A 19,716-nucleotide genomic window follows, 5' to 3' on the forward strand; every position below is an offset into this window, starting at 1 on the left:
ATGTAGACCTACAGGTTCAACAATCATGGGCTCGCCTCCCTTTGCAGTCCATGGAAAACTCCATTACAGCACCTCCCTACCAAAATAGGGATATGAATACCATCTATTGCTCCACCACAGTTCGGGAACCCCATTGCTGCAAATCCATCCACTATGTCCTGCACATTGCTGAAAGTCACAGTCCTTGGTAGCAGGAAATGATTAATGGTCCTGTGCATGTGCATAACAACAGCTCCTGCAGTGGATTTTCCATCTCCAAAATGATGTCCCGCTGACCAGTAGCAATCTGGCATTGCAGATTTCCACACTACGATCGCCACTCACTTCTCCACTATCAGTGCTGTTCACATTCTGGTGTCTCTGTGCTGGAGGGCTAGGAGGAGCTCAGCACACAGATCCAGGAATGTGGCCTTGTGCATCCGAAAGTTCTGCACCCACTGCTCATCATCTCGAGCCTGTATTATGATGTGATTCCACCAGGCACTGCTCATTTCTCAGGCCCAGAGGTGGCACTCCACCATTCACAGCTGCAACCTGAATTCCAACAACAACCTTGAATTGGGTCTCACTATGTCCCACAGCAGTCTGTCCTCCAAGAAATCATCATGTTCCCCACTGATTCAGTTCTTCTTATGGGTCTGCAAATACCAGAAGATCATGTTTCAAACAGGATCTGCAAATATGAGAAGATCATGTTTAAAACAGGGTTTAAAAGATAGCTGGATGAATTCATGGAGGTTAAGTCCATTAATGGCTATTAGCCAGGATGGGTAAGGAATGGTGTCCCTAGCCTCTGTTTGTCAGAGGGTGGAGATAGATGGCAGGAGAGAGATCACTTGATCATTACCTGTAAGGTTCACTCCCTCTGGGGCACCTGGCATTGGCCACTGTCGGTAGACAGGTAGTGGGCTGGATGGACCTTTGGTCTGACCCAGTGTGGCCATTCTTATGTTCTTATGTGTCCTGTGCTTGCAACATACATGACAATAGCACAAAGTTGTGCAGGCTTCTTGCTTCTGTCAGAGATAGTGGACAGTGAGAAGGGCTGTGCAGATACATGAGATTTTTTTAAAGGCACAGAAATTATGGGCTATAGATGACATTATGGGATGGAGACAGTTGCATGCTGGGACATTGAGCCCTTGCTCCCTGTAATCCCTGTGCAACTCATTTCTGCCCCATCATACATTGCCAAAACTTCCCAAAAGACATTGCACCTGACAGTGGCGGGTTGCACACTGGAATACCTACCCATGGTGCACCACCCTGTGCATTTACACAAATACTCCTGGTGAGTATGAGCAGGGCTGACGCAGAAGCCAAGTTTGCACGTACACAAGCAATCTACTAATTGTGACAGCTTTATGCCAACGTAACTTGTGTTGACCAAAGTTTGTAGTGTAGAAATGGCTTTAGTCCATACTCAGGCAAAATTTCCAGTGAAGTCAACGAGAGTTTTCCCTGAGGAAAAAACCTAAGAACCTGTCCCAACGTACTTAATATTGGAATGGAGAATGAATGCTCTGAATGCAGAACTCCCCCCTCCCCCATTCATTGCAGTAGAAAGAGAAGACAACAGAGGAGGAGAGGATAGAACAGACTGTGTGTGAAGCACTGCTACCCCAAGCCACTGGGAGATGGACAACAATTCTGAGAGGAAAGAGGTAATAGTTCAAAAAATGCCTCCAGCCATGTCCCTTAGCAGTGCCTCCCAGTGCAACCTTTGGGTGGGCTAGAGTTCACTTCATTGCCCTTCTCCAGTGCCTAAAAAAAAACCCCAACTCCTATAGAAAAGTAGCTGGAGACCCAGAGTTCAGTCTCTAAGGATTCTCAGCAAGGATTGCACAGGGTCAACCTCCCCACATTCAAGTCCCAAAAGGAACTAAAGAAATGAATTTAATTAAATAACTTTATAAAATCTTATGATAAAGAAACAAACAATAATCTAATTTTACAGCATAATATGACTGTTATAACCCACAGCCATTATCTTCACAGTTATACTTAAACATAAATAAAGAAAACAAATTAAAACCTGAACAGTTCAGTCCCCACAGAAACACAGTGAGAAGAAACTAAGAGTTCCCAAATGCTTAGGTTTAGTTCACCTTAGACCTGGGCTACACTGTGGGGGTGGGGGTTTCGAACTAAGATACGTAACTTCAGCTATGCTATTCACGTAGCTGAAGTCGAAATATCTGAGTTCGACTTACCTGGCGGTCCTCATGGCGGCAAGTCAACCGCAGTGGCTCGCCCATCGACTCCGCTTACTCCTCCTGCCGAGGTGGAGTACCGGTGTCAATTCGGGGATCGATTTATCGCGTCTAGACCAGATGTGATAAATCGATCCCCGATAGATCGATCGCTACCTGCCGATCCAGCGGGTAGCGAAGATGTACCCTAAGTCTCAGTTAGAGTCTTTGATCACCAAATCTATACAGTTTGCTGAGTCTAAAACAACCTCTTCCCTCCACTTGCTCATAGGAATCTTCAGTTGGAATCCGTGCAGATGCTTCCTCTGCTGAAATCACTGCTAGCCAGTCAGCTGACTGATTTACCAACCACTCAGTTAAGTCACAAGTGTATAGATTTAAAGAAAACCCTGCTGCAAAACACTTCTGAGTTAGGGACAACAGCCTGCTTTCTGCTCCTGGGCTCAGCTTCTCCCAACTCACACAGGAAACATGGCTCTTAGTAAAGCAGCTGCCCTGACTGCTTGCCCTCACGGAGTCTGACCTCAGCAACAGGGAACCTATTGGAGCAGACCCAAAACTACCACACCCAATTCCAGAAGCTTCTGGATGTGGAGTGCTAAATCTGCCTAGCAACAATGACCCAGACACAACTCACTCCTATCTCCCCTAAATGGGTCTCTTAAAGAGATATCTCCCTATTAGGCACATGGGTTACACCAGCACACTTCAGAGCTTGAAAGTGCAGTGATTCCCAGAACTTCAATGACATTTTTTAGATGTGCACTGACTTTATAGAAACATACTCTGGAGAGACCACACCTAGAATAATACACTCACTTCTTTAGTCCTATCGGGAATTTAGATAGATAGATTAGATAATGATTGTATCTACATAGATGGCCAAGTCAAGCATGTTAGTCTAAGTATCTTCTAGCTGTTTCCCTCCTCCCCAGCTCCCCACTCACAGTTTGCTGTCTAGGGTTGGAGAAGTCCAATGTCAGTGATGTCTGGGCTGTAGCACCTGACCCAGCTGGAATGACTTAGGTAGGCTGCTGCTCTCTCTGCAGCTTCTCCCCAAGCTGCCACCACTCTGCACTCTCCATTGTCTCACGACTGCTGCTGTTCATCTTTTTAGAGAAAGATCAATGGTACCAAGCAGGGGCAGCTCGTCAGCCAGGCAAGTGAGGCAGAGCCTAACCAAGAATTCCCAAAAGCTACAAAATACATTGTACATATTCTTTTTTATTTAATTCATAAATATATACAGATTTGAGAACAAATGGTGATTTGATTAAAGTGTCACAACTCACTCTCTCTAGCAGCAAAGCTCAACACCAGCAGAAACTTTGAAGAACACAGTGCTGCTGAGGCTGAAATCTTGGTATAGCTAAAGTGCCTCACAGAGCTGCCTTGGCAATTTACCATACCCAAGAGTTGCTTTATAGGGGCATCACTATGGTAATCACTGCTTGGTGAGGCTATGGCAGGATTGTAACAGGTAAGCCTGGGCTGCAGGGTGTTTGTAGGGGGCCAGGATGGAGCCTGCACCTTGCGCAGGCCCTGTGCATGCATACAAGGAGCCAACGATGGCAGCTCTAGGGCCCACCTGTTGTTTCTTCACAATAAATAAAGTAAGTTTTTAATAGCTATTAAACTATACATTGGGTGGGGATAGGGCTAAAGATAACTATGTTATGGTTTGTACTTTACCTGTCAAAAGTCACCTGCCACCACTGGGATCAAGAACCCATAATAGAGTCCTCACCAGAAAGGTCCTCATCCCCAGCAAATAGAAGTTTTATCCTCTTTCTTTTAAACCTGTTCAGCCTCCCTTAACCACCTCTGCCTGACTGTAGTGTCAGTCAGGCTGACCACAGTCACCTGTGCTGTAGATCCTTTGCCCTTTCATATCCCAACAGGGTCACCTGAATTTTATTCCCCCTCAAATTCAACACGTATCTGTATTTTAAGCAAAATACCTCAAACCATCACACAAAACTGAAATGCAAATGAGGCTAGGCCCACCCTGTTCATTCCCCTTGCTCTCCAACAAGTGCTAGCAGAGGGGCTCCCTTGCCAGTGGAGCCCCTGGCCATCTGCAAATCTTAAGCAACTCTGTGCTGCTCCTTCTTGTCCCATTTCACCAATAATTAAAAACAATAGCGATCTCTCAATTCTGTGGGCCTTCAGGCCACTGGGCTTATGCTATCATTTTCAGTGTAGCACAAAATGAAGCATTCAAACAAAGGACTGCAGCATTTCACCCTGGGTTTACTCCTCCAGGAAGATTTAAATTCACTTGATGTTGCAGGTTAATTAATAAACAGGGCAATTTTAAAGAAAAAAATTGAAAAATCCACATTGACATCAATGCAAAATGTTTGGCTGAATGTGAGAAAAGACCCACTAATGGCTACAAACATCCATGCAGGAAAAAATATATTCCTACTTAATGCTGTTGATGCTATATCTGACAAGGAAACTTCCTAATATAGTGTCCAAGTTTCTGAAGATGCCATCCAAGAATAAACAGGAAAAGTAGGACAAGATAATCTTTTGCTCAAACAACAAAAATAAAATGAAAAAGATGAAGCTACTTCCTGGATGCATTCATAATAAACTTCTGACAGAGGGGCAAACTATTTAAAGCTCACTGAGAAAGAAATAACACCAATGTCCTAACACACATTGCAGAAGTTCAAAAATTCCTCTGCAGCCACCATCAACCTGATGGTTGGTTAATTTAAAAAAGAAAGTAGATGCATCAACTTCTCAGTGACTCGTGGTGCAACTCTCAGGGCCATTATGGACTAGATCCTGCCCTGTGCACCAGCACAGCCCAAAGGCCAATCTACCTGGACACAGGAGGATTCCCAACATATCTAGGAATCCTTGATGATGTAGACCCACTGTAATGACTTCTCAGCCACCCCCACCCCACATCCAGGTGCTGGTTGGGTTGGCTCCCTGATGCCTCAATGCCACGCGCTGCCAGAATGGGCATGGGAGCGCTGCTGGCAGCTGGTATAGGTGAGAATTGCTCTCAAGCAGTTCCCATTTGTGCTAGGGTCTGGCCCAGTTCCTGGATAATCCCTGTATGGGATCAGAGGACAGAAAGGTGGCTTTAAAGTACCTGTGCAAAGACATACCCCTGTAGATTTGTATCAAGTGCCCTTCAGCCACACCAGAGAATCAGGGCCTGATAATGCTACTGTCATAATCTTAGTGGGAATCTGGCTTGATCTAATTAACCACAAAGACCTGGAACCACCAGAAGGACAAAATGGAAAAATGATTCAGAGACCTGGGGAACTTTTCCATTAGAGGGACAGCATGGCTGACCCCAAATAGGAAATTAATAGACTGAGCCCAAAACAGGGAAGCTGAGGGAAAGGAGTTGAGTTCCTGCCTTCTCTTGTAGCATTGCCAGTTGAAGACCTACACTTATACTTTTAAACCTGTTTGAGAAGAAGACGATGTCACAATGCACTGTATCAGAATGGTAGGAGCAGGTGGAAATAAAGTCATGGAAGACAAAGCAGTTGAATTCAAAATATTGACAATGCTTAAAAGACCTTCACATCTGCCCAGCCATCTCATCACATTTGTACTGGTTTGATGGAAACTCTGTAACAAGTATTAAAAAACAAAATAAGTGGGTAAAAGAGTATTGTTATCTCTGGGCCAATTCAAAAGAGCAATAAACATCACTTGCTTGTAGTCTGGGGAGTTTATTATTCATAGATTCATAGATTCATAGATATTTAGGTCAGAAGGGACCATTATGATCATCTAGTCTGACCTCCTGCACAACGCAGGCCACAGAATTTCACCCACCACTCCTACAAAAAAGACCTCACACCTATATCTGTGCTATTGAAGTCCTCAAATTGTAGTTTAAAGACCTCAAGGAGCAGAGAATCCTCCAGCAAGTGACCCGTGCCCCATGCTACAGAGGAAGGCGAAAAACCTCCAGGGCCTCTTCCAATCTGCCCTGGAGGAAAATTCCTTCCCGACCCCAAATATGGCGATCAGCTAAACCCTGAGCATATGGGCAAGATTCATCAGCCAGATACTACAGAAAATTCTTTCCCAGGTAACTTGGATCTTACCCCATCTAAAACCCATCACAGGCCATTGGGCCTATTTACCATGAATATTTAATTACCAAAACCATGTTATCCCATCATACCATCTCCTCCATAAACTTATCGAGTTTAATCTTAAAGCAAGATAGATCTTTTGCCCCCACTACTTCCCTCGGAAGGCTATTCCAAAACTTCACTCCTCTGATGGTTAGAAACCTTCGTCTAATTTCTAATCTAAATTTCCTAGTGGCCAGTTTATATCCATTTGTTCTTGTGTCCACATTGGTACTGAGTTTAAATAATTCCTCTCCCTCTCTGGTATTTATCCCTCTGATATATTTATAGAGAGCAATCATATCTCCCCTCAGCCTTCTTTTAGTTAGGCTAAACAAGCCAAGCTCCCTGAGTCTCCTTTCATAAGACAAGTTTTCCATTCCTCGGATCATCCTAGTAGCCCTTCTCTGTACCTGTTCCAGTTTGAATTCATCCTTCTTAAACATGGGAGACCAGAACTGCACACAGTATTCCAGGTGAGGTCTCACCAGTGCCTTATATAACGGTACTAAAACCTCCTTATCCCTACTGGAAATACCTCTCCTGATGCATCCCAAGACGACATTAGCTTTTTTCACAGCCATATCACATTGGCAGCTCATAGTCATCCTATGATCAACCAATACTCCAAGGTCCTTTTCCTCCTCCGTTACTTCTAGTTGATGCGTCCCTAGCTTATAACTAAAATTCTTGTTATTAATCCCTAAATGCATGACCTTACACTTCTCACTATTAAATTTCATCCTATTCCTATTACTCCAGTTTACAAGGTCATCCAGATCCTCCTGTAGGGTATCCCTGTCCTTCTCTAAATTAGCAATACCTCCCAGCTTTGTATCATCTGCAAACTTTATTAGCACACTCCCACTTTTTGTGCCCAGGTCAGTAATAAAAAGATTAAATAAGATTGGTCCTAAAACCGATCCCTGAGGAACTCCACTGGTAACCTCCCTCCAACTTGACAGTTCACCTTTCAGTAGGACCCGTTGTAGTCTCCCCTTTAACCAATTCCCTATCCACCTTTCAATATTCCTATTGATGCCCATCTTATCCAATTTAACTAATAATTCCCCATGTGGCACCGTATCAAACGCCTTACTAAAATCTAAGTAAATTAGATCCACTGCGTTTCCTTTATCTAAAAAATCTGTTACTTTCTCAAAGAAGGAGATCAGGTTGGTTTGGCACGATCTACCTTTTGTAAAACCATGTTGTATTTTGTCCCAATTACCATTGACTTCAATGTCCTTAACTACCTTCTCCTTCAAAATTTTTTCCAAGACCTTGCATACTACAGATGTCAAACTAACAGGCCTATGTGTCTTATGTATAGAATTAAAAGCTTTTCATTTGGCCCTTCTTATCTTTTACGAATAAATATTGAGTATGAAATTATGTATTTACCTGGTATGCTTTGTGTTTATTTTAATAAAAACTTGGAGGGAGGAGGCTGGAGATTTTGATGCAATTTGGTGTGTTTTATCAATGTATTCCTGCTGAATTATGGTAACAGTGATGTCTAAACACATTGCAAACAGGTGTAGCAGATTCTGCCTCTGCTGCCCAAAGCAGAGCCATCGCTGTTCCCAGTTCGGATGGCAAAGTGCTTCCCTTGAGGAGGGAACCAGCACTGAGTCCCCATAGTTCCAGAGGTGCCTGAAAAACCGCAGTACACAAGACGCGATTAACCGTCCTAGGGTCACATTTGCGATTCCTTCGCATTAAATGCAGGAGACCACATCTACTCTAATTGTTAGGACAACGGTGTAGTTTGCAAAAACCACAGGTCTCTGGGTGCAAGATAGCAACTTTAGCGAGCAGTCTGCCACTCAGATCAGAGGAAGCATTGCTCACAGGAAACTGTACTGTCTGCAAGTCACACCTTCAGCATCGTGCTATGTATTTATAAAGTTCTGTCGGTGTGCATGGCCCTGTGCAACAGGTAGATACTGTAACCTATTCTGAGACGTTCCCGACTTTGAGCCTTTAAAATCTCAGCTAAGCCATGCTGGTCAGGGACCAGTGAATGTGCAAAGGGAGTCCCTGATTGTGATCTTCATTCTCTTATGTACCGTAGAAATGGAAACTTCTTATATGACAGATTAATTATAATGTTGTTCGGTTCACAAGCGAACCACACAACTTTCAACAGGTACCTGCAATTTAAAGGTATCAGTTCAACCTTTGACTTTGCTGTTTGCACTTCTCTTTACCAGACAGAATTCTCCTGCATGTTCGCAGGCAGGGTCTCTTTTTCCTAAGGCTTTATCAGAACAAGTTCCGGTAAGAAAGATCTTCTTCTTCTACTGTTATTGAACACGCTGTTATTTTTTCACAGACCAAAATAAATGAACATGCCTGATGCAAAACCATGCTTACTTGACATTAGTTTTAAAAATCCATTGTAATTTAATGTACAAAACCATTTAGTGCTCACAGTAGGTGTAAAAATACATTTACAATTGTATACAAGACAGTCTCTAAAATGTGACCTTGTAAACTTCCCGGATTTAAAATTCCAGTAATAGTGAAGGGTAGTATGCTTAATATACTTCCAAGAGTGTGTGCATTTCCCAAGATGCTATCGATCATCATTATTTTATTACCTCACATTCGTTCTAACAAAACTGCTGCGAGAGAAACCAGGCAACATCTTTCTTTCAAAGATATCTCAAGAACAGTAATACTACTGCTAATAAACAATGTCTGTGAAGGGACACCAACAACCTGAAAGCCACGATGCTCTGTGAAAATGTTCTACCTGCTCTACCACGATCACTAGAAGTGAGGGAAGTTGCTGCGGCATATGTCTCCCCCATCCCCCCAGTTCGTTTGGGGTGTGTATTTGACTAGTTGTGTGTACAGTCAGTTTTGCTGTTTCCCCTTGTGTAGTTAGCTGGTGGCTGAAAAGACCCTCGTAACCATCAACAGGGGAGCAGAGAACCTCTTATTCACATTTGAATTTTTTTAAAAAAAAGTTTCAAGGCTCACACTATTTACAGGGTTTTAAAAAAATCCACATGGATAGTGTCCCTTTAAGTATCTAGCATCATGACAGGTTTCAGAGTAGCAGCCGTGTTAGTCTGTATCCGCAAAAGGAAAAAGAGGACTTGTGGCACCTTAGAGACTAACCAATTTATTTGAGCACAAGCTTTCCTGAGCTACACGAAAGCTTATGCTCAAATAAATTGGTTAGCCTCTAAGGTGCCACAAGTCCTCCTTTTCTTTTTAAGTATCTAGAGTATCTCTCAAAAGTTGAAAGGGTGACAGCAATGGCTTCAAAAGAAAAAACACACCACAGCTGTATTGTGGTAAATGCTTCTTTTCCTTACCAAAATAAAAAGTGCTTCCAGTTTTTGCGACAGACAACGTCCTGTAAGTGGAAGTCACCTTGGGGGACTAGGGTCGGCGGAACAGTGCAGGCAGTGCGAAGTTTTCATGGGAGACCTTGGCCAGTGTAGTTAGCTGATCGTTTCCTGGCTCAGCTGGGAACCCATCTAAACTTGTAGCCCCCGGTGGCTGTCCTGATGGTGAAAGCATTTCCCTGGGGGAAAGCTAGTGTCCGGATCGTGCCGTGATCTGTGATGGAGGTCCTGAAAGACACACCTTCCTCCAGCTCGCTGTCACTCAGGTCCACCGCGCTGCGGCTGCTGCAAGTCTGCAGGCCGCTGAACGCCCCGTACATGTGAATAGCCTGGCCCTGGCTGCCCGGAGCTCGTGCTGCCTCGGCCTGCAGCCGCGGGCGCTTCGCCTCTCTGTGCTCATCGATAGCCTGCAGCGCCGCGTTACAGGTGTCTGAGATCTCCCGCAGGATTTCATCCACTTCTGCGCAGTCCTCTTGCCTGGCCGCGTACAGCTGCTCCAGGCTTCTCTTAGCTGAGCTCCTGGGAAGGAAAGCGTCGGCCCCCTCCTTGGACTGGTGGATCATCAGTTTCTGTGGGTAAAACAACATGCAACTGGCTGCTTTAAACCGATCGCCGTGGCTCCCACCGGGCGCATCGCGTGGACCGGGGAGGTGCAATACACCCGCGTGGGAGCTTAGCTTTGGCTCTGGCTCCGCGTTTCCGGCCTCAGGGCGCCCCCTGGGGGTCTCAGGGCTGCAAGCCTCGAGCAGTGAAAGGAATCGCTGCATGTCATTATCACTTTTGTACCCCGAGGACGGTGCTTTGGGAAAGAAACCTGGAGGAACACTTACATCGAGCACACAGGCCAGCTGCTTCGCCTGGCTAGCTAGCTCCTTCAGCTGCACGTTTCGTTCCTTCAGGGAAGTGATCTCTTCCTGCTTTTGGGTTAATGTCACGTGCAGCTGTTGAACGACAAGGTGTCAGTTTGAAATCAAACATTTCCTCTACCGTAGAAAGTCAGGTTACAGCTGGCACGCGTGCTCACACACGCTGTAGCGTGCACACACCGTACACAAACCGATTTAGCCTCTTTACTTTTGCAAACAGTATTGATCAGTAACTAGGGACCGTTCAGGAGACGACTTTGGTCAACAGAGCTAGCCAATGGTGCGCAATATGTGACATTGGGATTACTCCGCTATCGAGCCAGGACCAGTTAGTTTGGAAGGAATATAGGACGTAGGCAACCCCGTCTGAGTAATCTCTGCAATACCTGAGCAGGATGATTCGTTCTACCTTCATACCTGATTATTTTCCACCAGTGCATCCCCTAACGCTTTCTGGTTTTGGTCTGCCACATCTTTCCAGTACTGTTCGGCGGAGTTTTGCAAGTTCATGTGCGGAAGAGGATTGTTTTGTGACCGTTGAATACAAGGGCTAAAGGCTGATCCGTCGCCGAGAGGAAAAGTGAAGTCCGCCGTGTCCAGTGGAGGTGGCATTAAGGAGGATGGGTCTATGGAGGAAATCACAAGGGTGAGCTCATCATATCTCTTTACGCGTTCGCTGCTAGACCTGACACCGACACTCAAGTTCTTGCTGCTACTACAGCGAATCGTAAAGATCTGAACTGGTGTTTAATTCAGTCGTGTAAGTCTGGACACCCTACTAACGTACCACACCATTGGTATGCACCAAACACGCATATTTCGTTTGCATCTCCTTGGGGGGCTCCTTGGGGAACAACATTTAAAAAAACAATATGTCAGTGCAAACTTTTCTTAACGAATATTAGATTGGTGCATTCAGTTATGTAATGTCCAATGACTAAACTGATAGCAAATTAAACTGGTACCCAAAAAGGCAAAAGCACCTGAGGGGACCAAAATGCAATGTCTGAAGCTAGGGGACCATAGGCAGCCGGTGCTCTGTATGAATAAGTGTGTGACTATGCAATAAGAAAAGTACTTGCCACATATAAAACTATCGACAGCATCTCTGAACTCCTGGAAGTCGAACTCGGGTTCAGGTTGCAAGCAGTGGCTCTGAAACATGTAAAGGAAACATACAAGTTAATCAGTGCATTCAGATTCGCCAGTCAGATCTGCCCACACACTAATGACGGGTCTCCGGCGCTGCTTCGCTTCGCTTGCCGGTGTGCACACGCTCTGTTGTGCGCACACTCACATACCTGGAACTCTAGCCCCCAAGCTGGACCCTGGAAAGGGCAAGCTTGTACTGCCATGGTCAGGGTAATGGCTGATGCGCAGCGCTTAGTGTCTCTACCAGTATAAAGGTGAATGTGGCAGGTGACTAGTAATTGGGAAACCTCTGATCCGTTAACCACGTTAGAGGCTTTGGCCAACTCTGCCGAGTCCCTCGGATGCGGCCAACCCCGGTGGCACGCGTTGCTACAGCCTGCCTGCCCCGCGGCCCCCCATATAGGGTGCTCACTCTATTCTCATTGGTTAGCAACACGAGCCAACCGTATTCGGCCAGCCTGGGCATTCCTCCAGAGTCAGTGAAAGATTAACCCGGGCGCTTCTGCTACAACAGCATTTCTCCCACACCTCGCTCTTAGATACTGTGCGCCCAGGCAGGTGTCTGTCTCCAGAGAGCCTCCTGCCTTCCTACGGATCGCTTCATTCCTTCACCGTTCTTCTCCTCTCTTCCACTCTCTCTCTCTCTCACTCTCTCTCTTTCTCCTGATTTTGGATGGATGGAGGAAAACGCACTTTCTTGTGCACCCCATATAGCATTCTGTATGAACAGTACATCTGTGATCGTGGACAGAAGCACAGTGTGGACAAAGAGCATCCTGGCAAATAACAGTCCTTTAAAACATGAACTTAGCTTGTGTGCAATTGCACGCCGGTATTGACTACACCGAGGGGAAAGGAAATTGTGCAAAAAAATGTGTACCGTAATTCAGCTCATGTTGTATGGAGAATTTCCCTACGAGTGCTTTCAAAGGAAACTGTATGGCAGAGAGGATTGTGTGCAGTGTGGTTACACCTTTTTAAAATTTCTTCTTCCTACATTCAATCTGCCATCCATTTGTCAGCTCCACTACACAAAGGAAAGCTCCAGACACAACAAAAGCCCCACCTGTGTTCTCTGGCATCCTCCCTCTCAGATTCAGCTGGTACTGCAGAGGACACAGCTAGCTGTATATGTGTCTGTCATGTATACATTTCCCATTTTTGTTTCAGATCTTATGTATTAATCTTTTAAACATGCAGCAGCCAGACTTCTAGCTAAAACAGAGCAACCAGGACATACCACTTTGCTCTCATTCTCAGATTCTGGATCCAGGTAAAGGTCCTCATCCTAATCTTTCAAGGCCTGAATGGGGTTGGGTCTAGCTATCTTTGAAGCCATCTCCCTTTCCATCACCCATCAGCTGTGATCAAGAGGGATGCTACTATTAATGAACCTCAGAGCCTAGCTTTATTGGTCTGGACACCAAAGTCATTGGGTATACCATAAATACATAGAAAGACATGACCTAGGGACAAGATTCTTGTGGTAGGAGACCCTCCTTAGAAATGGAGATCAGGATGAAAGCAATATGTGTCACTTTTAAGGTGCAGTGCAAAAGTGTCTCTCTTTCAGCAAGCCTTGCCCCGACAATGAGGGCTGCAGAATAGCCCCGTTCACACAAGATACACAATAAAGAATAACCCCTCTCAAGAGAGCAACATAAGGAGGAAGAGATATAGTGGGCCTTGGATAGAAATTGTGCCCATTTTACAGATGGGGGAACTGAAACTCAGTGAGGGTAAGTGACCTGCAAAGAGATGTCTGTGTCACAGCTGGGAATGACAGACTAGAACTCAGATCTCCTGCCTCCTAGTGGTTCTGTACTATAACAACAGCATCACTCACCCTCAGTGAGCAAGCACTGCTTTCAATAACCCCTTTTCCTACATCTGTACCAGTTATCTTTTTCTGATCTCCCGCACTTTTGGAGTGAACCCCAGTAATTTTATCTTCATTTCAATCCCCCAAAAGGGAGTGTTTTGACAAGTAAAGGGGCAAAGCGCTATTGAGCCAAATGCCTATTCACACAGGCTCTGTAATTCAGCTCAGCTTGAAAAAAGAGCATGCTGCAAAACTTTTCAAATGGTGTAGCTAATGCAGGGAGCTTTGAAACAGTAGTGTAGGATTTTTCATTCATTTTATTAGTGCCTAGTAGATAGAGCACTGGACTGGGACTCAGGAGACCTAGGTTCTATTCCTTGCTTTGCTATTGGCCTGCTGGGTGACCTTGGGCAAATCACGTCCCTGCCCTGTGCCTCAGTTTCCCCATCTGTAAAATGGGGATAATGATACTGACCTCCTCTGTAACACACTCTGAGCTCTACTGATGAAAACTCCCCTAGAAGAGCTAGGTATGATTATATTATTCCAGTAGCATCCAGAGGCCCCAATCACAATCAAATCCCCATTGTGCTAGGAGTGGTACAAACATTGCAAGAGGCAGGGCCTTCCCCCACCCCGCATGACAATCATGTGAGGAAAGAGATGGTGGCATAAACTAGCAGGGCTAAATGGCTTGAAGTAAACTTAAAAATAGAAACTCTAAGACAAACAAACAGATACAATAGAGAGTAGAGGTTCCTACTAGCCCTCCACCTACCCCTGTCTGTGGATTGCTTCCAAAATGCTAGGCAGTATTTGTTTTTATTTATACATTTCTTATCCCATTTCAGGAAGAGTCTCAGCTCAGCCTTAGGAGTGGCTGATTTCTGACCCTTTTGAAACCCAAGACTGTTCATCTACTGTTAGAGCAGGGGTTCTCAAACTGTAGATTGCAACCTCATTTTAATGGGGTCACCAAGGCTGGTGTTGGCCCTGAAGCCCAAGCCCCACGCCCAGGGCTAAGGTCACATGGCCCCCACCCAGGGCAGAAGCCTTTGGGCTTCAGCTTTGCTTCCCCCGCCAGGGCAGTGGGGCTCGGGTGGGCTCGGACTTCAGGCCCAGTTGTGGGTTAGTGTAGTAATTTTTGTTGTCGAAGGGGGTCCCCACGCAATGAAGTTTGCGAACCGCTGTGTTAGAGGTTTCTGCCTTACTCTCTAGAGGGCCTGAATGGGCCAGATCCAACACTCACTGGTGTCACTGGGAGTATTTCCACTGATTGCAACAGGCTTTGGAGTATGCTCCATATCCGCACCAGGATGAGTAAGAAAGAGGCCAATGTCTGTCTGTAGTAGCTAGCTGTTTCCAGAGCATAGGCACTGAGTGCCCCCTTCTCCAATTCCCGCACTGGGTCCTTTGTCTTCGCCACACAGCCTACAGCTGCTAGTCGTCCCTAAACCAACCCATCTGCTGCAACGGGAGAGGGTGGGACAGAAGGGAGAGCCCGGGGATGAAGCAGAGCCAACACCCAGCCTGGAGCCGGCAGCGTTCTATGAACCGTCAGCACCTGTTCCGAGCTGGAACCAGGGGGAAGAGGGTCCTGTCTGACTCTGGGTTTGCAAAGCAATAATCGCTTGATCCCTGTTGGCTTGTCCATAGGATCGCCTTGCTGCACGTGCAGAGCCTGCTGTTCGGGGCATGACTGACCTGCAGGTGATACTTCCAAACGGAATGCATAGCGAGCTCATTAAGCAGCTCCCCTCTCTTTGCAGCAGCCAGGGAATCAAGGACTCCTTGGGGTGCTTTGGGAAGATGGCTACGTCTTAACCTTTATGAACTACCCCAGAAGTCAGCAGGAGAATTGCCAAAGGGAGTGCTATTAAAGGGCAAGCACTTCAGCATATTCAGAGACTCATCCCCCGCTGGCACTGATATCTACCAGAATGCCAGGGCGGCTTGATCTTTTCTCAGCTGGAGTTTACAAACCCCACCCATCGCGCATTTCGGAACGGATTGGCTATAGCAAGTAGCAGTCCTAGCTACCTGCCCGTTCATTTAAAGGCTGGTTAACCGCAGCTTGCCTGAGAAGAGCGAGGAAGGAGGTAAGAGAAGCGGCTCGAACGTGCGTGGAAATGCCTCTTCTTCCATTGCGAACGCCCGTGCTTCAGATGAAGTTGAGGAACAAGTGCATCTGAATTAACGCGGGGAGACTCAGAGACTGCCTCGTGGGGGGGTGTCCGGGGAGGCGAGAGGGTGTCAAATGGGGAGCGGAAGACTCAGTTACCTGCGGGGCAGCTGCAACACTAGAAGTCTCCTGCTGAAAGACCGAGGTGCAGTCTGCTAAATCTTGCCAGTCGATAGTAGCAAGTGCTGGGGTGGGGGGAAGAGAAACAGACATTTACAACAATGCTCGTTGGAGGTAGCAAGTGCTGGGGGGGAGAGAGAAACAGACATTTACAACAATGCTCATTGTAGGTGGCAAGTGCTGGGGGGGAGAAAGAAACAGACATTTACAGCAATGCTCGTTGGAGATGGCAAGTGCTGAGGGGCGCGGGGGAGGGAGAGAAACAGACATTTACATCAATGCTCATTGTAGGTGGCAAGTGCTGGGGGGGGAGAGAGAAACAGACATTTACAACAATGCTCATTGTAGGTGGCAAGTGCTGGGGGGGGGAGAGAGAAACAGACATTTACATCAATGCTCGTTGAAGGTGGCAAGTGCTGGGGGGAAAGAGAAACAGACATTTACAGCAATGCTCGTTGGAGGTGGCAAGTGCTGGGGGGGAAAGAGAAACAGACATTTACAACAATGCTCATTGTAGGTGGCAAGTGCTGGGGGGGAGAGAGAAACAGACATTTACAGCAATGCTCGTTGGAGGTGGCAAGTGCTGAGGGGCGCGGGGGGGGGGGAGAGAAACAGACATTTACATCAATGCTCGTTGGAGGAGACAGGTGCAGGGGAGAGCAGCAGCCCCTTCGACGCTCACTTTCCGCTCTTGCCCTGGTCCTTGCCCAGACGGGTGGCCAGAAGAGGCTAGGGGCAAGCCCGGGGACTCCTGCTTCCACACAAAGCGGGGAAGGGGTTTCGCAGGCCCCACAACTCACCGAGCTCTACCGTGGCGGGCGGCTGGTCACTGTGAACTGCCGCCGGAGCGGCGCTGGCAAAGCTCTTCCGCGGCGCGGGACCGTCTCCCAGGCGCACCTTCCTCTCGACTCTGGCTGGCTTCTTGCCGAGCCGGCTGCCCAGGTCACCCACCCTGTTGGGACAGATGCTGTCAAAGGCTTTCCGGCCGCTGCGGTTCCGCATGGCGCAGGCTGGACCCGGGGCCTTAGCTTAGCTCTGGCTTTGGGGACCCAGCGGCTCTCTCCGCCCCGCTCTTTGCTGGCAGACCCGTCCGGCGCCCGGCCCAGCGGCTGCCCATGGCCGTTACCGGGCTGGTTTTGACACCGTTGGAGGGGCCCCGACCGGTCTCCAGGGCAGCGGGTCCAGGGGGAGCGGAGGGGGGGGGGTGACTGGAGAGCGGGGGCGGGGCTGGCTGCGGAGTGAGCGCCAGAGGTGGCGCCTTCGCCTTGGCACAATCTGCGCCCTGCAGAGGCGCTAACAGTCAACCCGGCAACAGGGCATCGCCCGGGCCCTGCAGCAGCGGCCGCTTTGCGCCCTTGCAGCGCACATTGGCGCCGGCGTCCAACCGGCTTAGCCCAGCCCCGGACCAGAACCTGCTCGGCTGGACTCTCGGGCTCCAGCGCGCCAGGGGTCTGACGGGGCGCACAGCCCCGCCGTGCAGCAAAGAGCTGGGGAGTCACGGGCTAAGGGCTCAGAGAGCACGGTGACGGGCGATACTCAGCGGGGCCATAGCTAGGGACCTCCCCGTGCAGGACGCCATCGTGCGAGAGGTGCCGGAATTAAAAACATGACTCTGACAAAAACGGGGGGAAAGATGTAACTACCCCAGAACCATGAACATCAGAGGTGAAACCTCGTTAGTTCCTCCAAACGATCCCTCTGCCAAAGCAGGATACCCCCCTACATTACATTGTCTAGTGCGTGGTCCGGAGGCATTTTAAAGCCAAGGCCCCTTGTCTCTATGCTTTGCATTGTCCCCCTCATGTAGATTGTATCTCCCTGACTGTTTGTTTGGTCTGCAGAGTGCTGTGTACCTACATGCTCGTGTGTGAGTGCTAACCCTAATCACCAGTATCTGTAAAAGACGGTGTCTTCCGAAAGCTGTAGCGCAAACTTCAGCAATACCCCTGAGCGGGACACAGCCCTGTGCGCAAAGAGATCAGCACAACTAGCTGTAATGATGGCTAGGCATACGATGTCTTGCGAAACGCACAACCCGGACCTGCTAGCAGGTGGCTCACAGTTTAAAGAGAAGACAGGTAGCAACTGTGTTTGTACAGGGCCTAGCACAATGGGGTCCTGGTCCATGACAGAGATTCCTAGACCATATTATTATTATAATAATAATAATGAATAACTAGTGCTCCCCCACAATGACCTACAGAATAGGAGAGGACCCTAGAAAAAAGCAGGCGGTGAGGTTTTTCAAACCACCTGTTACTTGAGAACACTGTACATTACAGTGAGAAATAAATGCAAACAAGTCTGTTTGGGTGTGTTAATATATGTTTTAAAATGACCGTGACACATTTAAATGCCTTGCACTCTCTACACAGGTGGTCTTTCTAGTCTCCTAACATTACAAGTGCATCAGGTAAGGGTGCCTTAAGAGACTGAAACATTTGGATCCCTCCTAGTAGCATTTTAGGTCCTTATGTAAAACTGTATCTGCAGGACTGCATTTCCAAAATCAAGCTATAGGTTTGTCTTTGCTGGGCCCTTTTTTTGTCCATTTATGCCTCAGTACATTCATGACATTTTAGGGTGGGGACCAATCAAAAACTAGGGTGACAGCAGAATCAAGAAGGTGAAACAATGATGTCTGAGGGTAATGTCTACACTGCAACCTAAACCCAGGGTTAGTGGGACATGAGTCAGCTGACCATGGGTTAGAGAACCCAGAGCTTGAGCATCCACACTGATTAACCCTAAATTAAGATTTTTCTAACCCCAGGGTTTGAACCTGGGGCTCTACTATGTACATTGCAGCACACACACCTGAGTCAAACCAGCTGTAGCACAGGCTCCTTTGCACAATGTGGCCACTCTCAGCCTTTGACTGTGGTGCACTGTGGGAAAACTTGTCTGTCCAGGGTGCGGGTTTCGGGAAGTTTGAACAGCCCACCAACACAGCCTGCCAAGGAGTCATTTTGGTCTGCGTACTCCCAGCTACCAGAGGCAGTGACACAGAGGGAGGCAACTTTTCAAGAACATCTTTTGCTTGCTCAGCGCTTTCCCTCCTGTATCAGGAAATGGGCAGAGCTTCCATGAGCGCTGGTGGACATTTTGAGGGCGTTTTCTGACCCACCTAAGGCACCTGACAGAGCTTATAATAAGAAAAGGAGTACTTGTGGCACCTTAGAGACTAACCAATTTAGTCTCTAAGGTGCCACAAGTCCTCCTTTTCTTTTTGCGAATACAGACTAACACGGCTGTTACTCTGAAACCAGAGCTTATAATGGAGCAGGAGGAGGAGAACACAGGCATGGCAGACTTGAACTGGCTGATGCTGCTTATGACACTCCGTATAGCTGCTGATGCCCCTCTCCCATCCCCATAGACTGGAGCTTCTGATGCAAGGCCACAAACACAGATTGGTGGGATCACATAGTCTTGCAGACCTGGGAGGATCAACAGAATTTTTGCAAGAAGAAAGCTACATTTCTGGAGCTTTGTGAGCAGCATGCTGCTCCAACCCTACAGTGTAAAGATACATGTGCCTTACCTGTCCTGAAGCCGGTTGTTGTTGCTGTCTGAAAGCTGGCTACCCCAGACTGCAGCAGGTCCACTGCAAACCAGTTTGGTGTGGGGAAGTCAACCGCCGGTAAAATGGTGCCAGATGATTCTGAGGCAATCGGACCTGTGATTTACCCCAAGGTGGCAGGCATAAAAGATATTCCTAAAGTAATTGCTGACTGTCAGAGAATGGGGTTTCCAAACTGCACCAGGGCCCTTGATGGGACTCGGGTGCCCATAGTTTGCCCTCCTCGACGAGCTCATGAGTACCTGCAAAGGGTAATACTCCATTGTTATACAAGCCCTTGTGGACCACA

At 47.4% G+C, this 19,716-nt stretch overlaps 1 protein-coding gene across 1 annotated transcript; it reads right to left on the reverse strand.

Annotated features, from left to right (window-relative positions):
* Positions 1-9,818: 9,818 nt before the first annotated feature.
* MCIDAS (multiciliate differentiation and DNA synthesis associated cell cycle protein) lies at positions 9,819-16,846 on the reverse strand. Its single transcript, XM_077817242.1, has 6 exons — positions 16,645-16,846; positions 15,824-15,909; positions 11,651-11,723; positions 10,986-11,194; positions 10,533-10,643; positions 9,819-10,271 (listed from the first exon to the last, which is right to left on the reverse strand). Exons 1-6 carry the CDS (start codon positions 16,844-16,846, stop codon positions 9,819-9,821), a joined length of 1,134 nt encoding a protein of 377 aa, XP_077673368.1.
* Between the last annotated feature and the right edge of the window lie 2,870 nt (positions 16,847-19,716).

This window comes from Eretmochelys imbricata, chromosome 5 (assembly GCF_965152235.1).
Source record: "Eretmochelys imbricata isolate rEreImb1 chromosome 5, rEreImb1.hap1, whole genome shotgun sequence".
In the NCBI taxonomy this organism is placed as follows: domain Eukaryota; kingdom Metazoa; phylum Chordata; order Testudines; family Cheloniidae; genus Eretmochelys; species Eretmochelys imbricata.

Bases quoted from the DNA above. Each gene is read 5' to 3' on its own strand.
- MCIDAS (XM_077817242.1), bottom strand. From the start codon at position 16,846: ATGCGGAACCGCAGCGGCCGGAAAGCCTTTGACAGCATCTGTCCCAAC. The intron at 15,910-16,644 runs GTGAGTTGTGGG...CCCCCACCCCAG, and splicing joins GCCCGCCACGGTAGAGCTCG to CACTTGCTACTATCGACTGG. The intron at 10,644-10,985 runs GTATGAAGGTAG...GTCGTTCAACAG, and splicing joins CACTGGTGGAAAATAATCAG to CTGCACGTGACATTAACCCA.